The sequence below is a fragment of the Sorex araneus genome, chromosome 5 (assembly GCF_027595985.1).
Source record: "Sorex araneus isolate mSorAra2 chromosome 5, mSorAra2.pri, whole genome shotgun sequence".
NCBI classification, from domain to species: Eukaryota; Metazoa; Chordata; class Mammalia; order Eulipotyphla; family Soricidae; genus Sorex; species Sorex araneus.
In genome coordinates this window covers 143,262,934-143,284,457 of record NC_073306.1, presented here as the reverse complement: position 1 = coordinate 143,284,457, position 21,524 = coordinate 143,262,934, and the positions used below count along the sequence as shown (strand labels likewise).

Here is a 21,524-nt window from a genome sequence, read left to right as displayed (position 1 = left end):
GCCCTTGTACAGGTTGCTGTACTATCACTCCGGACTCTGTCCGTTTTACTTGTTACATGCCTTTGGTGTCATATCCAACAAATCATTGTCAGATTCCGTGTTATACAGTGAGTTTTTCTACATGTAGGGTTGGAGAGGTTGCACTATGGCCGGGAGCACATGTCTTGCATGCAGGAGGATTGACTTTGAGCCCCAGCACCAATAGGAGTGAGGGGGAGTAGCTCCTGAGCAATGCTAGGTGTGGGTCAAAATCAAAAAACAAAAAAGAGTCAGACTTACACTTAGATCCTTGATCCTTTGAGTTGTATTTTTTTCTTTTTTGAGTAACACCCAGCAATGCTCAGGGGTTACACCTGGCTCTGCACTCGGGAATCACTCCTAGCGTTGCTTGGGGAACCATATGGGATGCTGGAGCTCGAATCCCTGTTGGTCACATGCAAGGCAAACATCCTACCCACTGTGCTCCAGTCACTTTTTTCTTCCCTCCACTTTTTGGGTCACACCTGGTGATGCACAGGGGCTACTCCTGGCTCTGCACTCAGGAATCACTCCTGACGGTGCTCGGGGAACCTTATGGGATGCTGGGAATCAAACCTGGGTTGGTCACATCAAGGCAAACACCCTACCCGCTGTGCTATAGCTCCAGCTCCAGTCACTTGAGTCAAATTTTATATTTCATGTTAGGCAAGGCTCAGCTTCATTCTTTTGCATTAGGACATACAGCTTTTCCAACATTATTTATTGGAAAGGGTAAGCGCCTTACCCACTATATTATTGTTCCAGCCCCTCTATTTTCATCTTTTATTTTCAGGTTTGCTTTATTTGGGGTTCTTCAAATTCTGTATGAGTTTTAGAATACCTCTTTAAAATTTCTGCAAAAAATTGTCATTGAGGGGCTGGAGCGATAGCACAGCGGGTAGGGCGTTTGCCTTGCACGCGACCGACCCGGGTTCGATTCCCAGCATCCCATATGGTCCCCTGAGCACCGCCAGGGAGGATAATTCCTGAGTGCAGAGCCAGGAGTAACCCCTGTGCAGAGCCAGGTGTGACCCAAAAAGAAAAAAAAAAAAAATTGTCATTGAGGGCCACAAGGATAGCACAGGAGGTATCTTTTTGCACTTGCCTTGCATGCAGCCTGAGTTTGACCCCCAGCGCCCATATAGTCCCCTGAGCACCACCAGGAGTAATTTCTGAGTGTAGTGCCAGGAGTAAGCCCTGAGCACTGCTGAGGTGGCGCAACAATCAAAACCAGAAAAACAAACAAAAAAAATCTCCAAAAAATGCTTCTATGGGGGCTGGAGCAATAGCACAGCAGGTAGGGTGTTTGCTTTGCCGACCTGGGTTCGAATATGGGAATATGGTCCCCTGAGCACCGCCAGGGGTAATTCCTGAGTGCAGAGCCAGGACTAACCCCTGTGCATCACTGGGTGTGACCCAAAAAGCTAAAAAAAAAAAAAAAAAGCTTCTGAGAATTTGGGTTTAGTTTAGTTTTTTCAGTTTCTGGACCACACCTGGTGATGTTCAGAGGACCATATGGGTTCAAACCCAGGTTGGCTGTATGCAAGGAAAGAGCCTTACCCACTATAATAATCTCTCCTGCATTGAGAATATGGAATGCACTGAATCTAGAAACCACTTTAGAGAGCAACAGACATTTTAATCATATTAAGTCTTCCGATTTAGGAACATGAGATCTATTTCCCCTTATTTTTGTCTACTTTCATCATTTTGGGAGTAGTTTTCATCTTACAAGTCTCTTTCTGTTTTAGTTACATCAATTCCTAAGTATCTCATTCTTTTTGACATTATTATACAGAAATACAACTAATTTATGAGGACTTTCTTGGGGGAAGGGCAAAGTGGGAGACTGAGCTAGACTTGACAGTGCTCAGGGCTGACTCCAGGCTTTGCGCTCAGGGCCGATTCCTGGCGGGCTCTAGGGACCATATGGGATGGGATGCCAGGAACAGAACTCGGGTAGGGTAGGCTGCATGCAAGGCAAACGTGCAACCCACGGTACTATCACTCTGGCCCATGACACTGAATCTTTCCAGTGTATTGTGTGAAATTATCCCTAACAAAAAAGTGCAAGGATGGGATATTCCCCAGGGTAAGAGTTTATGTCTTAGAATGTAAAGGGTCTGCACCCAGAAAACATAGAATAAAACTGTTTAGGGTTTCTTAGATGTAGAGGGCAGCATGGGCAAAAATAGAATAGGAAACTGTCAGGATTTTATACTTTCAGGGTGCTTGCTGATTTCCAGACTCCAGTCTCTGTACTTCAAGTACACACTGAATTTTGATGTACTTACTGTCCTTAATGACTCTGTCAACTTAATGGTTCATGTGCTGGAAGTCTAGGGTGGGGGAGCAGATATCCTCCTGAATAAACGGTCAACTGTGAGACCACAGAGGTCTGCCTGGGTTGAAGACCCTAAAGTGTTTGTTTTATTCTTTGTGACTGATCCATGCTACACAGAGGTTGAAGGTGCAAATCCAGCTAGCATTAGACATCTTGCTAAAAGTTCATTTGCTCATTCTGTGAAAGGCTGACACCTGTGAAGTCACTCTGTAGTGGCACAAGGAGTTATAACAAGAAAGCAAAGCCGTCAGTTCTCTGAGAGATGGTGATCATGGACTTCCAGTAGAAGCAGATTCAAGAGAATAAGCAACCCCAGCATGAGTCACCAAGACTAAGATAAACTTGCTCAGCAAATTTTTTCTTTTTGGTGTGGGGAGGTCATACCTGGTGGTGCTCAGGGCTTGCTCTTGGCTCTGTGCTCAGGGACCCAACTGCGATGCTGGTGATCAAACCCAAGTCAGCCGTATGCAAGGTGAGCTCTGCTATCTCTCTGGCTCAAATCAACCCTTTGTAACCATTTATCTCATTTTTTCCTCCAATGAAAACCCCTGACTTTGTCCCCCTTTCAGGGTGCATTATAGGTTTCCTACCTGAATCTATGCTACTTTGGGTTACAATTCTTTGGTCCTAAATAATCCACTCTGCCTTTCTGTCTCCTGAATGTTTAGACTGACAGTGTTGGCTGTGTGTATGGTGGTGATTTTGCTTTCTAGATGTCAAGTTCTGCCTGTAGTGTCATTGTCATTTTCAAAGGGCGACCCATCATCATCATTGCTGAAGAGGGCCACTAGACTCTGTCTTCTTTTGCTCCTTCCCGTCTGCTTTCTTTAGTCCAGGCAAGTGGAGCCTGTGCCAACACAATGTCCTCAAACCACTATAGATGTCTGTCTTGTGCATATCCTGGACCCAAGCCCGACCACCTTTCTCTTTATCCCTTGTTCTTCGAGAACTCAACCATCACAAGTGACACTAATTCTGGGTCAGAGCAAGAGTACAGTGTGTAGGGGCTGGAGCGATAGCACAATGGGTAGGGCGTTTGCCTTGCACGCGGCCAACCCAGGTTGGATTCCCAGCATCCCATATGGTTTCTGGAGCACTGCCAGGAGTAATTCCTGAGTGCAGAGCCAGGTGTAACTCCTGTGCAACACCAGGTATGACCCAAAAAAACGAAAGAAAGAAAGGAAGAAAGAAAGAAAGAAAGAAAGAAAGAAAGAAAGGAAAAAAAGAAAGAAAGAAAGAAAGAAAGAAAGAAAGAAAGAAAGAAAGAAAGAAAGAAAGAAAGAAAGAAAGAAAGAAAGAAAGAAAGAAAGAAAGAAAGGTGTGTAGGGCACTTGCACCTCATATGATCCCCTGAGCCCTCCAGGAGTAACCCTTGAACACTGAGTAAATCCTGATTATAGCCAGGTGTGGACAAAAAAAAATTTTTTTTGTTTGTGTGTGCCACACCCCATGGTGCTCAGGGGTTATTCCTGGCTCTGCTCTCAGAAATTCCTTCTCATGGTGCTTGAGAAACCATATGGGATACTGGGGCCCGTGCAAGGCAATGTTATCTTGCCTGCTATATTATCTCTCTGGCCCAGAGTAACACTAATTCTTCAGTCAGAGTGTGCGCAGTCAGCACCCTGTCCGGCTTTCCTAACAACAGAAATAGCTTTACTATTTCCTAATAGTTGTGTCAAACCACTATCGACATTCATTTGCAATCTACATTGGCTGTGGATTTCCCAAGTCAGTTAGTGCTGGATCCTACTCTAGCCATTTCTTCCCAAACCCATGACTCCTCTCACAGGCTGTTATAAGTAGCATGAATTAAAAGACCATGGGACCAGGGAGATAATTAAAATACTAGAGTCTGGCATGGCCACCGAATACCACTGGGGATAAGGTGGACTCCAGCACTGCTGGGGATTTCCCACTCCAAAAAAATTAAAGAAACAACACCACACCATAACACGTTGCCTAGAAATGCCCCCAGAACCCCAGTCCTGCTCCCCATGTAACCATTCCCAGTCACATGCTTCATGATCTCCAGAACATGTCACCTGTGCACATAGTCCCTCGAGCACAACAAACCCTTTCCCAAACATGCACCTCACTTCCAGGGAAGTCCCAGGGCCATCTCTGACAGGCACATTCCCACCAACAGTATCCTCAAGACAACCTAGGTTTTTCATTTGTTTTCCAAATTTTTGTTTTTGGGCCACACCTGGGTGTTCTCAGGGCTTATTCCTGGCTCTGCCCTCAGGAATCACTCCTGGCGGAGCTCAGGGAACCATGTGGGATGCTGGGGATCAAGCCCAGGCTGGCAGTGTGCAAGGCTTTCCCTTTCCCCACTGTCTTTTCTCTCCAGCATCTGCAGGATAGAAAGCAAGCACCTTCACCCCTGTGTATCTCTGCCTCCAACCTAGGCTTTTCAAAGACGCTTCTCAAAATCCTTCCGCCAACTCGAGAGGCACCTTGCAGCCTGGCCTCTGTTGTGGTGGGCAGCACTCACACAGGAGCAGACTCACAGGCTCCCTGGAACAACACACCCAGCAACAGGTTCATTCCTGTGGTGGAGCCCAAAGGCCGAAATCTCGGGGCTAGCAGAACTGCCTGCGTAAGAGGTTCTGGGAGAAGAGACTTCTGCCTCTCAGCTCCCTGGCCCCATGGCCACATCCTTCTGCCTCTGTCTTTATCTCATGCTCCTCTAAGGACTCAAAATTCCCTCTGCCTCACTCTTAGGAGGATTTATGGTCCACCCAGAAACTCCAACAAGTTAATTTCATCTCAAGATCCATAATTATATCTCAAAGACCTTTTTCAAATAAGGGTCTGTGCACCGTGTCTGGAGGTCCGGATGTGGAAATGACTGTCCAACCTCTGTACTCTACGAACGTGTCTTCAGTTTACCCACCTGCCTCTGTCCTCACAGCACCATCCTACTCTCTCTCATGAAACTTGCCAGAAACCACCCTCACTCATCACTGGCACCTCCTGCTTCCATTTTTTTGTTTTCTTTCTGGGTCACACCCAGCAATGCACAGGGGTTACTCCTGGCTTTGCGCTCAGGAATTACCCCTGGCGGTGCTCAGGGGACCATATGGAATGCTGGAAATCGAATCCGGGTCAGCCATGTGCAAGGCAAATGCCCTACCTGCTGTGCTGTCACTCCAGCACCCCCCCCCTTTTGTTTTTGCTTTTTGGGTCACACCTGGCGATGCACAGCGGTTACTCCTGGCTCTGCACTCAGGAATCACCCCTGGTGGTGCTCAGGGGACCATATGGGATGCTGGGAATCAAACGCGGGTCAGCTGCGTGCAAGGCAAATGCCCTACCCGCTGTGCTATCACTTCAAACCCCTAGTTTATCTTTAACTTTTCCTTTGTGCTTTACCTTTCCTTCTGTTAGCTACTAAATTCCCCAAGTCAGGCTTGGTACTTAGAAAGTCAAATCTTCTGGTTACTCTGGACTTTGTGTTTAGAGTGAATTACTTGCTTTTCTTTCCTTTGTAACCTTTCATATTTTACTATAGAGCAATGTTCTTTGCTTAAACACAGAAAGACCATTAATGCTATGCTCCTAGTATTTGGGAGTTAACTGAAATATACTCTGAAATATATCTACTCTGGGACATCTGTCATAATTATTTGACTCAGGCTTCAGTTCCTAACACCCCAAAAAAGCAGGCTCCTGCTGAAGCATCGAATTGGGACAGTCTGAAAAGCATAAAGGACGGTCTTGATGCAAGTCATAATGACTTTTAGAGACAGGGCCCCATGGGGTAGGAAAACTAAACTGGCCTGAGGACCTAGTCGAGGATTTACGATAAGAGCCAAGTTGGCTTTTAACCCTCAGCCTAGGAGAAGTAAGCTTCGGGATCTATGTCTTCTACTGTGTTTATCCAAATAACTGCAAATAAGAAGTAAACTTAATTGTTTAATATATGCTAGTAGAAAGGGGAAGAGAAAAGCAACACAGATGCCCCTTGAAGACAGAGCGTCTCCTGGAGTTGATTCCCTGAAGAAAATTGCTCTTCAGATTTTGTATAAAGGCTATTCAACTCTGGAATTAAACAAGCCCTTTTGACAGCTATCTGTGAGTCCTCCTTCTCTGTTCCTCTGCTGGGGAGGCAGTTCTTGGCCACGGTTACGTATCACACACTTGAATTCAGTTATCTAAGTATCCACTTCCTATCTGTCCATCCTGTTGCTGTCATTTATGGACTTCTAGTCATTTACATCTGTTTATGCCCTCCTATCATCTATCATTTATCAATTACCATGTACCTACAAATTTGTCCATTCACCCACCGACCACTCTTTCTTCCAATTACTTGTGAAATTAAAGAACAGAATTTGTCTTTATGATAAAAATACTGACCATGTTTCAGAATAACCACACCCCACCTGCCCCATCTGTCCACTATGAGCAGTGGACTCCCCATGTTCATGGAACGTGGCCTAGCATTATCCTCAAGGCTATTTCCTACCAGAAAATCTGGAAATAAAGTAAATGGAAGTTTTTTTTTTTCCAGATTAAAAATTTCTATTCAAAGTTGCAGAAAGAAAACAAAAGCAACACAAAGAACTTCAGAAGTATGGTCGTACATGTAAGAAATGGCTTGTCAAAATTTGATTTTAAGGTTCAAGTGTTACCTCATTGAAAGATGAAAGGTTGAGCTTTTTGGCGATGAATTTCTTTAGATGTAGGACGGTTGCTTGGGCTGAGCAGCGGATCCATTTCCGTTTCAAACCCCGAAGTTTGCTGCTATTGCATTCCAGACAGATGCTCACCTTTGAGGAAGGACAAAGGCTATTTGTTTGATATCTGATAATTCCATTAAAATAAAGAGACCTCAAAAGAAACAGTGACCAAAATACAAAGACAATCTACAGAATTGGAAAGGATATTTACGCAGTACCCATCCGATAAAGGGTTGATATCAAGGATATACAATGCACTGGTTGAACTTCACAAGAAGAAAACTGCCAACCCGATCAAAAAATGGGGTGATGAAATGAACAGAAACTTTCCCAAAGAAGAAATCCGAATGGCTGAGAGGCACATAAGAAAATGTTCAACATCACTAATCATCAGGGAGATGCAGATTAAAACAACAATGAGATATCATCTCACACCACAGAGACTGTCCCACATCCCAAAAAACAAAAGCAGAGTGCCCCAAAACAGATGACTAGTTAAAGAAACTCTGGTACATCTACACAATGGAATACTATGTAGCTGTCAGAAAACATGAAGTCATGAAATTTGCATATAAGTGGATCAACATGGAAAGTATCATGTTGAGTGAAATGAGTCAGAAAGAAAGAGACATAGAAAGATTGCACTCATATGTAGAATATAAAGTAGCTGAGAGGTACAAGCTTGCAATGATGCAATTTCTGGCAGATATTTCTCTGGACTTAGTTACTAAACTACTAAAATACAGAAATACAAAACCGTGCGGCTGCTAGTGCGGCCGCTTGCCTCATATCTCTTCATTCTCAGCAATGGAAAACAAATTATCAAATGCTTCCTTTTCAGCAGGTCCGACTTTAGAGGGGAGAAACTCCAAACAATAATAGTGAGTTTTTTGTTGAAATATTGAATGTAATCAAAGTAAAGTGAAAGTAAAGTGAAATTTATCAGTTACACAGGCGGGGTGGGGGGCTGGGGAGCTGGGGGGGTGGGGGAAGTTGTACTGTGATTCTTGGTGGTGGAATATGTGCACTGGTGAAGGGAATGGGTGTTCGAGCATTGTATAACTGAGACTTAAACCTGAAAGCTTTGTAACCTTCCACATGGTGATTCAATACAAGAATAAATTTAAAATAAATAAATAAATAAATAAATAAATAAATAAAGAGACCTGACTTTTTTTTTTTTTTTTTTGAGACCTGACTTTTAAAATCCAAAATCTGGGGCTGGAGTGATAGCACAGCGGGTAGGGCGTTTGCCTTGCACGTGGCCAACCCGGGTTCGATCCCCGGCATCCCATATGGTCCCCCAAGCACCGCCAGGAGTAATTCCTGAGTGCAGAGCCAGGAGTGACCCCTGAGCATCGCTGGGTGTGACCCAAAAAGCAAAAAAAAAAATCCAAAACCTATTTTGACTAAAGAATTGGAGAAAAACAGCTTAACTTCAATGATCTTATACATCTTTTTATTATTTGCTTGCCACCTTGTAAAATATAACCTAACTGTATTATTATCAATTCCAACTTCTCCTTTGTGGGGGCCATACTCGGCAGTGCTCAGTGCCCAGTGGGCCACAGGGTGCTAGGGAGTGATCCTGGAGCTTCTGCATGCAAAACACATGTTCCAGCCCTTGGTGGCATCTCCTAACCTTGGTGACCTCTCTCTTAGGAACAGAATACTCAGAAACTGTGTGCAGGCAGGAGAGAGAAAAAGAGAGAAAGAGAGGCTGGAGAGGTATACAACGAGTCAAGCACTTGTCTTGCACATGGCTGACTTAGGCTAGATCCCTAGCCCCTATATAGTGCCCTGAGCACAGCTAGGAGTAATTCCTGAATTCAGAACCAGGAGTAAACCCTGAGCATTATAGAGTGTGGCCCCAAAACAAACAAACAAAAACAAACAAACAAAAGAGAGAAGCCTCCTCAGACCCAGGATGTGAGAGTCTCCTCACAAGCAGGCCACAGGAGTCTCCTCAGACATGGGACAAGAGCATCTCCTTGGACACAGAATGCAAGTCTCCACAGACACATGACACAGGAGTTTCCTCAGACACAAGACATGAAAGTCTCCTTAGACATAGCACACAAGATCTCCTCAGTCACAGAACAAGTGGTTCCTCAGACCCAACACACACAAATCTTCTCAGACACAGGGCTCAAGAACTTCCTCGGTCACAAGACGCAGGAGTCTTCCAGACACCGTGCACACAAGAACTGCCTCTCAGGCAGGAGAGACAGCACAGTAGTTAAGTCTCTTGCCTGGCATCCTACACATGGTTCTCTGACCATCATTAAGGGTTACTCCCGAGCATGAAGTCAGAATCCCACTGAACACTGCCCCAGTGAATGACATATTGGCTCTCATTACAGAGGAGAGGATTAACGGCAGAATGAAGTGAAGCTGTTCATCTAAGATTTCTAGAGACACAAAGGGAATTAAAAATATATAATGAAAAAGAACTAGGCAGGTGCATAATATAATGAAAACTAACTTTAAAAATAAAACCTAGGGATGGGCCTAGGGAGTCACACTAGTCACTAGGGGGAAGAGGGGAAGCAGCGGAGGTCTAAACCATACCATTTGTGTCAACCAAAATATCAACCATAAGAAAATTCACAACACAGGAAAAAAGCCTCAAAGATCCAGGCCTGAGGGACAGGGACATTTTGGAACTTGAAGATACAAGATGACTAAACTAAATGGACAGGTGATGAGAGACTGAAATTTTCTCGTCTACCCAGGTAACAGGATAAGAAATTTGGCCTTCTACCACTACCCAAGAGACCCCCGGCCCTTGCTCTCTTCCCCTGCACGAAGGACTATTGACTCTCACCCTCTGCTACTGCACATGAACTAGAATGCTGAGCCCAGGCCAGGAGTCTCGCACCAGATGCACCTGAGAAACGAGTCCTAGAGAAACACAGAAAGAGTGTGTGTGCATATGTGTCTGTGTGTGAGGGCTTGCTTGGCTGTGAGTGAGGGTCCTAAAGGGGCTCTGCCCATCACACAATGCAGGGTACGGACACCCTGTAAACAGAATAGACACAGGTGCTGGCTCTCAATCAGTGACAGATTCTCCGTGAAGTAGAATGACATCGTGATTTCTGTAGCAGGAGTTCTCCGTGGTACTGGCCTGAAAGTCTGGAGCTCCAGCCAGTGACGTGGTGTCTGTGGGCCACCAAGGCTAGCTGGCTGTACTCAGGGGGCCGTCACAGCATGCTGGGGATCCAACCTGGGGCCTTGTTCCTGGCAGACACATGACTTGATACTGAGCTATATCCCTAGTCCCCAGATTTCCTTTGAATTTATTTTTGTTTGGTTTTGGTTTTGGGGCCATACACATGCGTGCTCTGGAACTATTCCTGGCTCTGGTGAGTTTTTCCTGGCAGTGCTCAGGCGACCATGTGGTGCTGGGGATTGGCCCAGGCCTCCTGCAAGAAGAAACTGCACTGCATACCAGCACTTGGAAGTATTTCCTTGCCCTTGATTTTCCTTTCTAATTTGATGATGTAGTAATTGACAAAGATTCTCCAATGTTCCACTTTCATTTTTTCTTTCTGATACACTAAATTCCATTTTCTTTCAAATAATACTTGCATATGCACAAAAAAGACTTGGCATTGAATCATCCAGCAGCAGTCTGGGGGTGGGGCGCGGTGAAGAAATCTAGGAAGTGTAAACTTCCTTCTTTTCTAGTGAAGTGTTTTGCACTGAGCATCATCACTTTGGTAATTAGGGAAAAAAAGGAAAAATAAAGATGATCCTTGGGGCTCTGGGCTATGAAGGAGCAGACAGCATCTGCATCATCCCCCCACCCTACTGGCTTTAAACAAAGTAAAGTGCCCTGCAGAGATAACCAAAAATGTAACTTTTTTGGTTACATTTACAAGGCAAACCAGACTGTAATGAAGCAAGCATTGTTCAGTTCACAGAAAGAAGACATCTGGTACCTGCTCATCACTTCTATGATAGTCATTGTCTTCTTCCTGCTTCTCCTCTGCGGCTTCTTTGTTGGAACTATCATCTGCTTTGGTTTCACCTTTTAGCAAAGACAGAAATCAGAATGTTGAACTGTTACATTTAGGATTTTTAGTTTTTGGGTCACACCTTAATATGCTCGGGGGTTACTCCTAGCTTTTGGTGGCTCGGGTTACCAAAAGGGATTTTGGGGATCAAACCTGGGTTGGTTGTGTGCAAACCAAATGCCTTACCTTTTGTACTGCTGCTCAGGCCCAAAACTGTTTAAAACTCTAATACTATGGCCGAAGAGATGGTACAGGACATAAGGTGCTTGTTTTGTACATGACCAACTGGAGTTAGATCCCTGGCACCAAAGATGGAGCCCTGAGTCCTTCTAGGACTGATCTCTGAGCACAAAGACACAGGTATGGCCCAAAACAACGCCCCATCCCCTTAAAAAAAACCCATATTATAATCAAAAGTTCCATGTTAAAACATGACTCAGTAACCATCTGACTATGTCGGGGGGTCTTAGCCCCTGCAGGGTCTCAGAGCAGAGCTCTGAGTGTTGGCGAGTAGTCTCGGCAGCACTAGCCCTGTCAGACACCCATTCTCAAAGGCGAGCCGTGTAGGTACCCACTGTCCCAGCAGTGCTCTTTTGTTGTTGTTGTTTTTTGGGGTAACATCCTAATGATGCTCATGGCTTACTCCTCATTCTGTGCTCAGGGATCACTCCTGTTAGTGCTTGGGATGGAACTGAGTGCAAGACAAATGTCCAATAAACCTGCTGTGCTACTGTTCAGGCCTCCCAGGACCGCCCTTAACACAGACTTCACCTGGACCCCCAAACCCAGCAGTCAGCACCAGTGTGGCTGCCACCTCCGGGGCCTGAGGTGCAGCCCCCCAACGGAAAAGATGGGTCTTGCCTCCCTCCTCAGACTGCCAGAAACAGGGCACCCATGGTCCAAATAACCTGTACTGACTTCCAGACACACTTGGTCTCCCAGCACAGCTTCCCGAACCCGCACAGCCCTTCATACCGTTCCGATGGGAATCCAGGTGCTGCTTCGCAGAGCACATCTCCCCCTTCAGGTCTCCAGGCACTTCCAAGCCCAGCTTGTGGTAGAACTCCCTCTGCTTTCTCATCTCCGCTACCAAAAACCAACACAAGTGCGTTAGCCTACAGGCGGTCCTGAGTCCCTTACATTCTGTTCACAAATGCCATTGAGGATGATGCGGGTTTAGATGGTGGAACCCATGAAGAAACCCACAGGTTTCAATGGGGTCCCCCGGATCTGGCTGCTGGGTCTTGGCAGAGAAAACGGTCTCACTGGGGGGCAGTGTGGAGGTGCGGCAGACTCGGGGTAGACAAGATGCGATGACAGTTTTGCAGCTGGCTCTTCCGAGCCCTTGGCCACTCAAGCCCAGGAACCTGTCCCTCACCCAGAGCCTCTCAAACTCAGCGCTGAGACCAGGACAACTCATTCCTCCTGTTACACACAGCAGCTTCATGCCCAAATGGCCACCAGCCCTTCTTAGCCACCCACAACCTCCTAGACCGCAGACCCACTGTGGGGCCTGAAAGTCCTCATTGGCCAGAGTGCAGGCTGCCACCAAGAGGTCACTGGCCGGAATGCAGGAGTACCCCCAGAGTCAGTGTGTCCAAGGACCCTACCACCTGGGGTCCTGGCCAGGGACAGAATGGGAAGTTTGGCATCCTCACAGGTACGGAAAGGCACCCTGTCTGTATCTGCTGGCCATCAGAGTTGACAAACAGAAGTGGGAAGTGGGAAGACCAAGAGAGCCCCCACTCAGTGGACCATCTTTGTGGAACAGAGATGATTGTCCTAGGGTGCCCTTTGCTCTCCCAAGTGGGGGGCTCCCCACGTCTGGCAGGGGGTCAACACAAAGGCTGGACAGAGGAGCCAGGAGGACAAACAAGCACCTTCCCCCCCAAACAGAGCTATCACTCAAGGGTCAGCTTGGCTCCTGTCCACGTGGACTGTTCATCACTCAGGGTCATGTCACAGGCTATAAAAACATGAAAATCTAAGTTGCTCAAATCACTCATCTAAATCAGATTTGAAAAACAGATCTATGTGCACCTGACTGGGTGAGGCTCCTGCCGTGCACTCTGGAAGGCAGGAAACGTGCAGGGTGAGGCCAGGATCCTTCTAGAGCCCACTGTGTAGGTACCAGGGCTTCTGAGCACTGGGGATGCATGCTGCCAGCTCAAGGGGCTGTCATGCTAGGGCTAGATGCTACAAATGCTGAGCGGTGTGTCTGGACAACGCAGGGCACAGGTGGATATGGCAGGAGGCAAGGAATTCTCATGCAGCAGTGGGAAGCATGCAGAACCAAACACTGGCCTGAATGCCCATTTCACTTGTCAGGATGAAGCAGGATTGAATGAACCCTATTCCATGGGTAAGTACATGTAAGAGATGGTAATTTGGCAATTTTTCGGAAGATGCCTGACATGCTGAGCCCCATGTCTGATCACTGACACCACACGTCCTGTCCCACCCTTACGGCTCTTGAGGTGCTTGTACCACTGGCCACACTGCTGGGCCAAGTACTGCTGGGCATAGCTCTTGGGTCTGAGCACCCTGGGGAAGTCCCTTTCTCCAAGACAAACGACTGACAAAAGCATCTTCAGTGATCAATACAGCCTAGGAAAGAGCTAGCAGTGCTCGTGGGGGTATGAACCCAGATGTTCACCAGAACAACGTGAGAAATCAAAACCAGAAATAAGTGCTGAGCTCTACCCACAGGGCTGGCCTAGCCAGAAGTAGTGCTCACAATCCCCACCACACAGGCCAACGTCACACATTGGTCCAGTCAGAAATCCAGTGTGGGGGAGAGCTACTTCCTACTGCCCTGCCCAGGGCGGCTGTCCAGGCCAGTACCAGAGCATCAGATGGCATGTCTCCAACAGTGCAGTGTAGTGAGGAGGTGTGTCCAGTAAGACAATTTATAGCCAGGAGAGCTCAACCCAGGTGACCCTTACACGTCGACTTCTTCTGATTCCCTGACTCTTTAAACATGTCCATGGAGGGTTTAGGCAAAACAGGCAGTACAGACTGGCTGTAGCACAGACTGCCTACACAGTCACGAAAGAGGCATGAACAAGACAGACAGACTCAGGTCCTGGCAAAGACAGATATGCTCAATCATATCCAAGAACACACAAATTCCTCCGAGCAGGTTCCACAGGGATGGTGAGTCAACACGGGGGTTCTATACAACTACTGCTTATGGGAGCTGGCAGTCATCACCCAAGTGCAAGCCAGGGATGGACGTGAGTGTGAAAAATACAAAAACACATGGGCATGGAAGGGGGTGATGTGTGTGTGTTGTGTTGTTCACGGGCTCTTGGGGCGGCGCTCTCTCTCCACTCGCATTCAGTGCTCTCGAGCCGCTGTGTATGGACTGGATCAGGATGGCTCCTCCTTGTGCTCTGCTTCTGTGTGTGCCACTGTGCTCTCTTCTGTCTGTCTCTCTATCTCTGTCTCTGTCTCTGTAGTCTCTTCTCTGGTCTCTTCCAACCTCTCTGTCTCTGCTTCTGTGTATTTGTTCTCGCTTCTGTGTCTTCTCTGCTGCTTCTGTGTCTTCTTCTATGTCTTCTCTCTTCTTTCTATGTCTTAGTTTATATAACAATCACATAGGGTAGTGACACAAAGGTGGGTTGAACATTAACAAATCAACAAAAAGGGGTAAGACCACTCCTCCAGGAGATTAACAAAATCTCATTTAAAGAGATTACTTCAGATTACTAGGAGATCTGGTCAAGGGTGGGATCCAAACAAGGGTGTGTCACTTTCTTCCTTCCTCAGCTAGTAATCCACTTACATAGCTGTAGTAAATCTACTTCAAATATTTCTAGCATTGTCATTCTGTATGAGCACAGAAAAGACATATCAAACTTAAAGTTTGGTTCTTCCTGAGGACATTCACTATATATTCCAGACCACAGTCCTCAGGCCAGGTTAGTCTTCCTAACCCCAACAGGGTCCTAGTCTCGTTGTTCCTTTTGGATCTTGACAGCATTTGTCTATGACCATGCTCTCATCTTATAGTTGAGTATTGTGGTGGTTTGGCCCGGCCCATTTCGATGCCAGGGTAGCTGACAGCTTGCCCTGGGTCCATTCTGTCCCTCGTCGGGACTCTGCTTTTGGGGTGGTAGGAACTAAGGGCAACTGAGTCGAGAAAGCAGATGCCCAGGAGCAAATATTATTGGAGTCAATCAACTCCTAAGTTACAAAGCATAATATTGTCTTCCTGTGTCCATACAGAAAGAACACTGCTTTAAGGTAAACTAAATTCCCTGTGGCAAGGCTGAAAGAACAAACCCAGTGTTATCCTACACATGAGGGAGAGCAAGCCTGTGGGGAGGGGAGGGGGCAGAGCCTGTGGCACTTGTCCTGCCCTAAGGACACAGGCTTTTAGAACCAGAAAGAAAAGGGAAAAATAAACCAATCACAGAAGCAATTTTGCACTAAGAAATCTCTACAAGGGAAGAGGAAAGTCACCAGCAACAGGTCCAGGAGACAACAATGCAATGCCCCCAGCCAAAGTAACAGACACAGAAGGACTTCTGGGGGTGTCCTGATGAGAAACCTGGTGAGGATGCTGGTGGGAGTGAGATATGTTTGAGCGACCTTGACGAGCAGGAACGGAACTCTGGTATGAGAAATCAAGCTCATGACTGCTGGGGCCACAAAGAAACTGCCACAGCAAGTGCCGTTAGCAATATCGAGGCACAAGGAGATTGTATTAAGTGAATTCCTGTTTTCTGGGAGGTCAGAGATCACGCCTAGTAACTATCTGCTAATCAGACCAATGGTTCAGAGTCAGGACTGAGGATTCAGAACCGTGTAGGCTCACCCGGGCCAGCCAGGTGGCACTCATGTAGTACAAGACATGGGACTAAATCAAGTACCTTAGCCCTGAATGATTTCTCCAGCCCCTACTTATTAGAAAACAAAATTGGTGCCCAAGAATCTGTCAGGAGACGGTCATACTGTTGTTTATTCCCACAGGACATTGTCTGCTACCCCTCACTCCCTTGTCCTTATCCCTCACCCCTCACTCCTGCATCCTTGTCTCTCACCCGACTTGCAGAAGCGCCCACCAAGGCAGATGCTGCGCTGCCAATGAACAACAGACTTGAACTGGACCAAAAAAAAAAAACATGAGACAGACACATCAGCATGAGCAGGTGCTTGACAGAGGGGTCACTGTCACCGCTTGGATTGAAAGGTGTCTGAGTCACATCCTCGCAATGACAAGTACAGATGAAGTTGGATGTAGGCTTAAACCAAAGAGAAACTGGAGCATAACCCACACCTGCTGGTGTCGTGGACACACCCAGGTTCAAACTACCAGAAGTTTGAACCTTCTACACTAATTCCTTGTTGGTGCTGTGCACACTCTCTCTTCTCAGAAAAGCACATTAAAAAACTAATCATTTCTATCTCTATTTTCTCACTTTTCCTGTGCTCAGGAATTTTGTACTAGTGAAGAATTGACTTTCTGTTCCTCCCAGTTTTGTTTGCAGCAGTGCCTGCCAACCCACCACCTACCGTACAGTGCTTAGAGAAAGAACAGTATTTCAGCTTTGATGTTCTTTACGGTATGTGCTCTTCTGAGATGCTCTCTAAGATGGAACTGTACATAAGACTAGGTGGAGGGGGGGTTATGGATCAGACTGTCCTGCATGAGCCCCAGTGCCCCAAAGGACTGCCTGCATGCACGCACACCGGGTCTCTGGATGAAGAAGAAGAGAAGGCAACAATGCTCTGATCGTGGGCTCAGACAGAGCAGGGACTAGCAAATCGCAGTGCAGCCTCTAGCCAGAATGCAGGGCCTCCAGAAAGCACAAGGCAGGCAAACCAAGAAGGACGAACTCACCTTCTTGGAGGCCTGGAACCAGTTTGTAAACAATATCTTGCATGGTTCTGTCATGACTGCAAGAAAGCAGAAGATGTTGAGTTATCTAAAAACACCCGCACTACAATTCTCAAACAGCTTCCATTTCATAACATCTCACTCCACAATCACAGATTTGATGTTGATTGAATTATTCTAGTGTACACTAAAAAAAAAAAAAAAGCTAGTTTGTGCTAGGTAGAGTAGCACAGGACCCAAATGCATCATTTAATAGAAGCTCAAGCAGTTTCTGGACCTTTCAGTAACAGAGACCTAGGCAAGACGGTGGCATGGCTGTCAGATAGGCGGCCTCTCGTCTGGAAACCATAGTGTGTCACCTTCACGGCCTACCCATCATCAGGCTGAAGCCCCCAGGTCTACTTTTGGAAAGTCCTGGCACATGGTTTTTCTGAAAAGGTCACAAGGCCTTAGAGCCAGGATGGTTCTCTTTATAGCTACTGCTTAACACAAATTACAATTAAGGTGGAGAAACGGTGTTACAATTTCTTGTTTCTCAAATTTTCTTAACTTTCAAACAATATTTACTGAAATGAAACACATGTGTTTGCATAAGTGATTATCTAAATAACAGAGACTGCACCTCACGGGTCTATGCTCAGGACACTTGGCTCGCAGGCGAGCAGGGAAGGCTGCAATCAGTCCGAGGCCACCAGAACTTCACAGATTCCTATGACAGGCTGCAATGCACAGTTCCAAAAAGGGACCCTCCACTTCCCTGAGACACATTTCACAATGACACAGATGACTGGTCCCCTATACATGCGCACAGGAAGTGATGCTACATGTGATCTTTAGCATATACCCATTTCTGCTACTTCCTACCACACCCTGGGACCCTTTGCAAAACTCATGCAATCCAAAGGAGAGGTGGCTAAAGGATACATGGAGCTGGACATGTATCTCACCTTCATGAGAGCAAGGTCTGGGGCCAAAAGTGACAAGGGAGACACTAGGTAGGAGAGGGGAAGCACCTTTCTCCTCATTCTTAGTGTGGCACCTTGACCTGGAGTTGTGACATTTGCACCCTTATGGCAGTCTGTCATTCTCTCACCTCTTTACTTTTCCTGGGTTTCTCTCCCCTCTTTACTCAGAGTCCCCAGCTTTGGCCATGCAGGGTTGCCTCACCTCTGTCACCTGCCCTCAGTCCCACAGTCCGGAAAGCAGAGCCTTCCCTCGGCCACAGTCTGGGTGCAGATCAGCATGGGCCACAGCTGGAATAGGCTCAGAACAACCTCAAGAATGTGCAAGGCTGCTGAGGTGGACAGAGCCTGGACAGCATTGAAGGAAGAGAGGGCCGTGGCAGGAGTCGCCCTGGAGACCCAGGGCCCACTGTGGCAGGGTGAGCAGCAACATGGGGTGGGGTATGCTCTCTGCCTCCGCTCTGGCCACATATGATGCAGAGGGAAGGAGAATGGAGCGGCTGCATACGGCATCTCGTGTGCCAGGTTATGTGTACCCGAATGCTTGGCTGTGTGCCCAAGTGCCAGGTTATGAGTGTCCATGTGCCAGATTATGTGTGCCTGGCTACATGTGCTCAGTTACATGTGCCCATGTGCCTGATTACATGTGCCTGTGTGCCAGATTATGTGTGCTAGGTTACTTGTGTCTGTGTGCCTGGAGATATATTGCCCATTTATGTGTACTCCATGTGCCTGGTTCTCTGTGTTTGGTTACACATGCTCTTGTGCCGGGTTTGTGTGTCTGGTATGTGTGTCCATGTGCCTTGTTATGTGTGCCCATGTACCAGGTTACATGTGTCTGGTTATATATGTCCATGTGCCTGGGCCTACACGTACCTGTGTACCTGGTTACAAGTGCTCATGTGCCTGGTTGTGTGTGCCCAGTTACACGTGCCTGGTTAAGTGTGTCCATGTGCTTGGTTATCAGTGTCCAGTTATAAGTATCCGTGTCCCTATGCATTTTCCTGACTATACCACTGGCTCCGGCTCCTCTCACTACCTTGTGCATAGTGGTCTGTGCCTATGGGTTCATGGCTATAGATCATTAAAAGGGAGACCCCCAGCCCGTCCCACAGCCCATGGGAGGACCCAGCACTTGAGAAAGGGAGCAGTGTCAATAACCCCCAGGCAGGAGAGTCCCCTGTTACTACCTGCCCTCAATGGTTCCTGTGGCAATAACCCAGTGCAAGGGCCCTGAAAATGGACACACCAAGAAACTGGAGACTACAGGAGGTAGGGAACTTGCCATGTACACAGCTTTCCCTGGTTCAATCCCCAGTACCCCATATGGTCCCCCAAACACTGTGAGGAGTGATCTGAATGCAGAGCCAGGAATAAGACCTGAAAACCACAGGTGTGATACCAAAACAAACTGGAAATATATGTACAACGACTGCCAACAACTGGTGTCAGAATGCAGCAACAAAAAGTACAGATTGGACCGCCGAGATGTGATCCCGGGGGCCGCACGCATGTGCGGCTTCTCCGCAGCTGCACAAGCGTGAATCCAGACCCAGCAAAACCTCTTTCGGCATGGGCAACTCCTCGCAGAATGTCTCCAGCCTGAGAACTAAGCCTCGGCCCCGTGCCCGCCCAGGAGGGGAAAGGTATTTCTCTCTCTCGCCTCTTTCCGGGGATGAAGGGCGCGGTGGCCGCCATATTAAGACGACCACAGATTGGGTTTTCAAGCCTGCAATTATCTAATATCTGGAAGAAATCTCCCTGGACTTCTTGTTAAAGTATAGAAATTCAAAACCGCGTGGCCGCAGTAGCGGCCGCTCGACCTTATTTGTCTTCACAGTAGGTCTGAATCTAGTGGGGTACTCCTAACAACAATAGTGAGGGTTGTGTTGAAATATTGAATGTAACCAAAGTAAACAGAATGTAAAATGAAACTTATCAGTTACAAGGTAGGGGGTGGGGGGGCGGGATGGGAGGTGTAATGTGTGGGTTTTTTTTTTTTTTTGGTGGTGGTATATGGGCACTGGTGAAGGGATAGTTGTTTCAGCATTGTATAACTGAGACCTAAGCCCGAAAGCATTGTAATCTTCCACACGGTGATTTAATAAAATTAAAAAAAAAAAAAAAGTACAGATCGGGGCTGGAGCGACAGTACGGGGAACAGGAAGTTTACCTTGCATGCAGAGAAACTGGGCTCGATCCCTGGCACCCCATATGGTCCTCCAAGCCCATCAAGAGTGATCCCTGAGCACACAGTCAGTTGTGCCCTCCTTCCACCAAAAAAAATGATATGCAGGTCAGAGACTTTACAGTTGGACACCAGAGTCCAGGAGCCACGGTGGGCAAGAAGGAGGTCACAGGCCATGCTGGCAGAAAGGCACACGTGCCCTACAACTGCTATTCTACACCCACTGACAGCCCAGAGGAATCACCTCAAAGGGCAGAGGACCTGCAAGGGGTACCCCTAAAAGGACTTGAAATGCCAGGATCTCAGTTGCCCTCGCAGGGTCTGTGAGAGGATGGGGCTAAGCCAAGAGTCAAGATCAGACACCAGCCTGAGGGTAGCATCTAGGTCTTCACAGAGTGTATGTGTATGCACAGTGCATGTTTGTGTGTATATGTGCACGGTATATGCTCACATGACTGTACTTGGTGTGTGCATGTATATCTATGTACTGGATGCACACGTGCACATGAATATGTGTGCTATGCACACACGCATATCGATGAGTGTATATGTACTATACACACATGTGCATGTGTGTATAAGCATCTACATGCACACATGTGTGCATACATAATGTGTGCATCATCTCCCTGTGACATATCACATTGCTCACATGTTTAAGATATTTCATTGCACCATCATGCTTTGCAACTTGAAAGTAAAAACATGCTATTCTGTCTCTTCCTTCAAAATTATCTCCCAAGGGCTAGGAAAAAGTCTCCACGGGTCAAACACAGGCTCTGCAATCTGGAGCCCCGAGCCTGATCCAGGCAGTACAAGGTTCCAGAACACTGATCAGTGTGGCTCAAAACCCAAGCAAATCAACAAGAAACTTAGTCCATTCTCAATTCCGCTGCCCCGTGTGGTTGGGAAATACCCTCTAGGCCTGGAAGTCTCCCAAACCCCCCCAAAAGAATCTTAGCCAACAACTCCTGCCCTCCTTGGCCTACCTCCCTGACACCTCCCAGTACAGGCAACCAAGGGGCCCAGTCTCCTGAGATGCATCGAGCCAGCTTCAGGCAGGGCAGTTGCAAGGAGTGCCAGTGGGTCGAGATCTTGCCCACAACAAATGAAGTCCACTAGCCACCCCAGAACACACAGCAGTCAGTTCAGTGTTAGTTCGGTTCAAGGTCTCGAGTGATCACTGTGGCAGATACTGCGCGACTGTGCAGGTATGTGGGCTTACCCAATGTACTGCAGCGGGTGGCTCTGGTGGATGACAATGCGGCAGGTGGGACACGTGTTATTCTCCTCCAGGTACTTGACCAGGCAGCTCCGACAGACTGTTCACAAGGACACAAGAGAGTCGGCACAGAGTCAGTCAGCTTGCTTGCACTCACCAGCACACAGAAACCCAGACCACCAGGCTTGGTCAACACTAACTTTCAACTGACAAGGTATTTAAAGAAGGAGCAATTCTAGTT

At 47.2% G+C, this 21,524-nt stretch overlaps 1 protein-coding gene across 2 annotated transcripts in view; it reads right to left on the bottom strand.

The window, feature by feature from the left end:
• PCGF3 (polycomb group ring finger 3) overlaps positions 1-21,524 on the bottom strand; it is a 41,268-nt gene that overhangs the window by 3,683 nt on the left and 16,061 nt on the right. For both annotated transcript variants that reach the window (XM_055138951.1, XM_004617393.3), the window contains 5 exons: positions 21,287-21,383; positions 16,915-16,970; positions 12,042-12,152; positions 10,992-11,080; positions 7,000-7,137 (listed from right to left, as the gene is read on the bottom strand). In XM_055138951.1, coding sequence (XP_054994926.1) covers positions 7,000-7,137; positions 10,992-11,080; positions 12,042-12,152; positions 16,915-16,970; positions 21,287-21,383 — 491 coding nt within the window. The remainder of the gene's footprint in view (positions 1-6,999; positions 7,138-10,991; positions 11,081-12,041; positions 12,153-16,914; positions 16,971-21,286; positions 21,384-21,524) is intronic.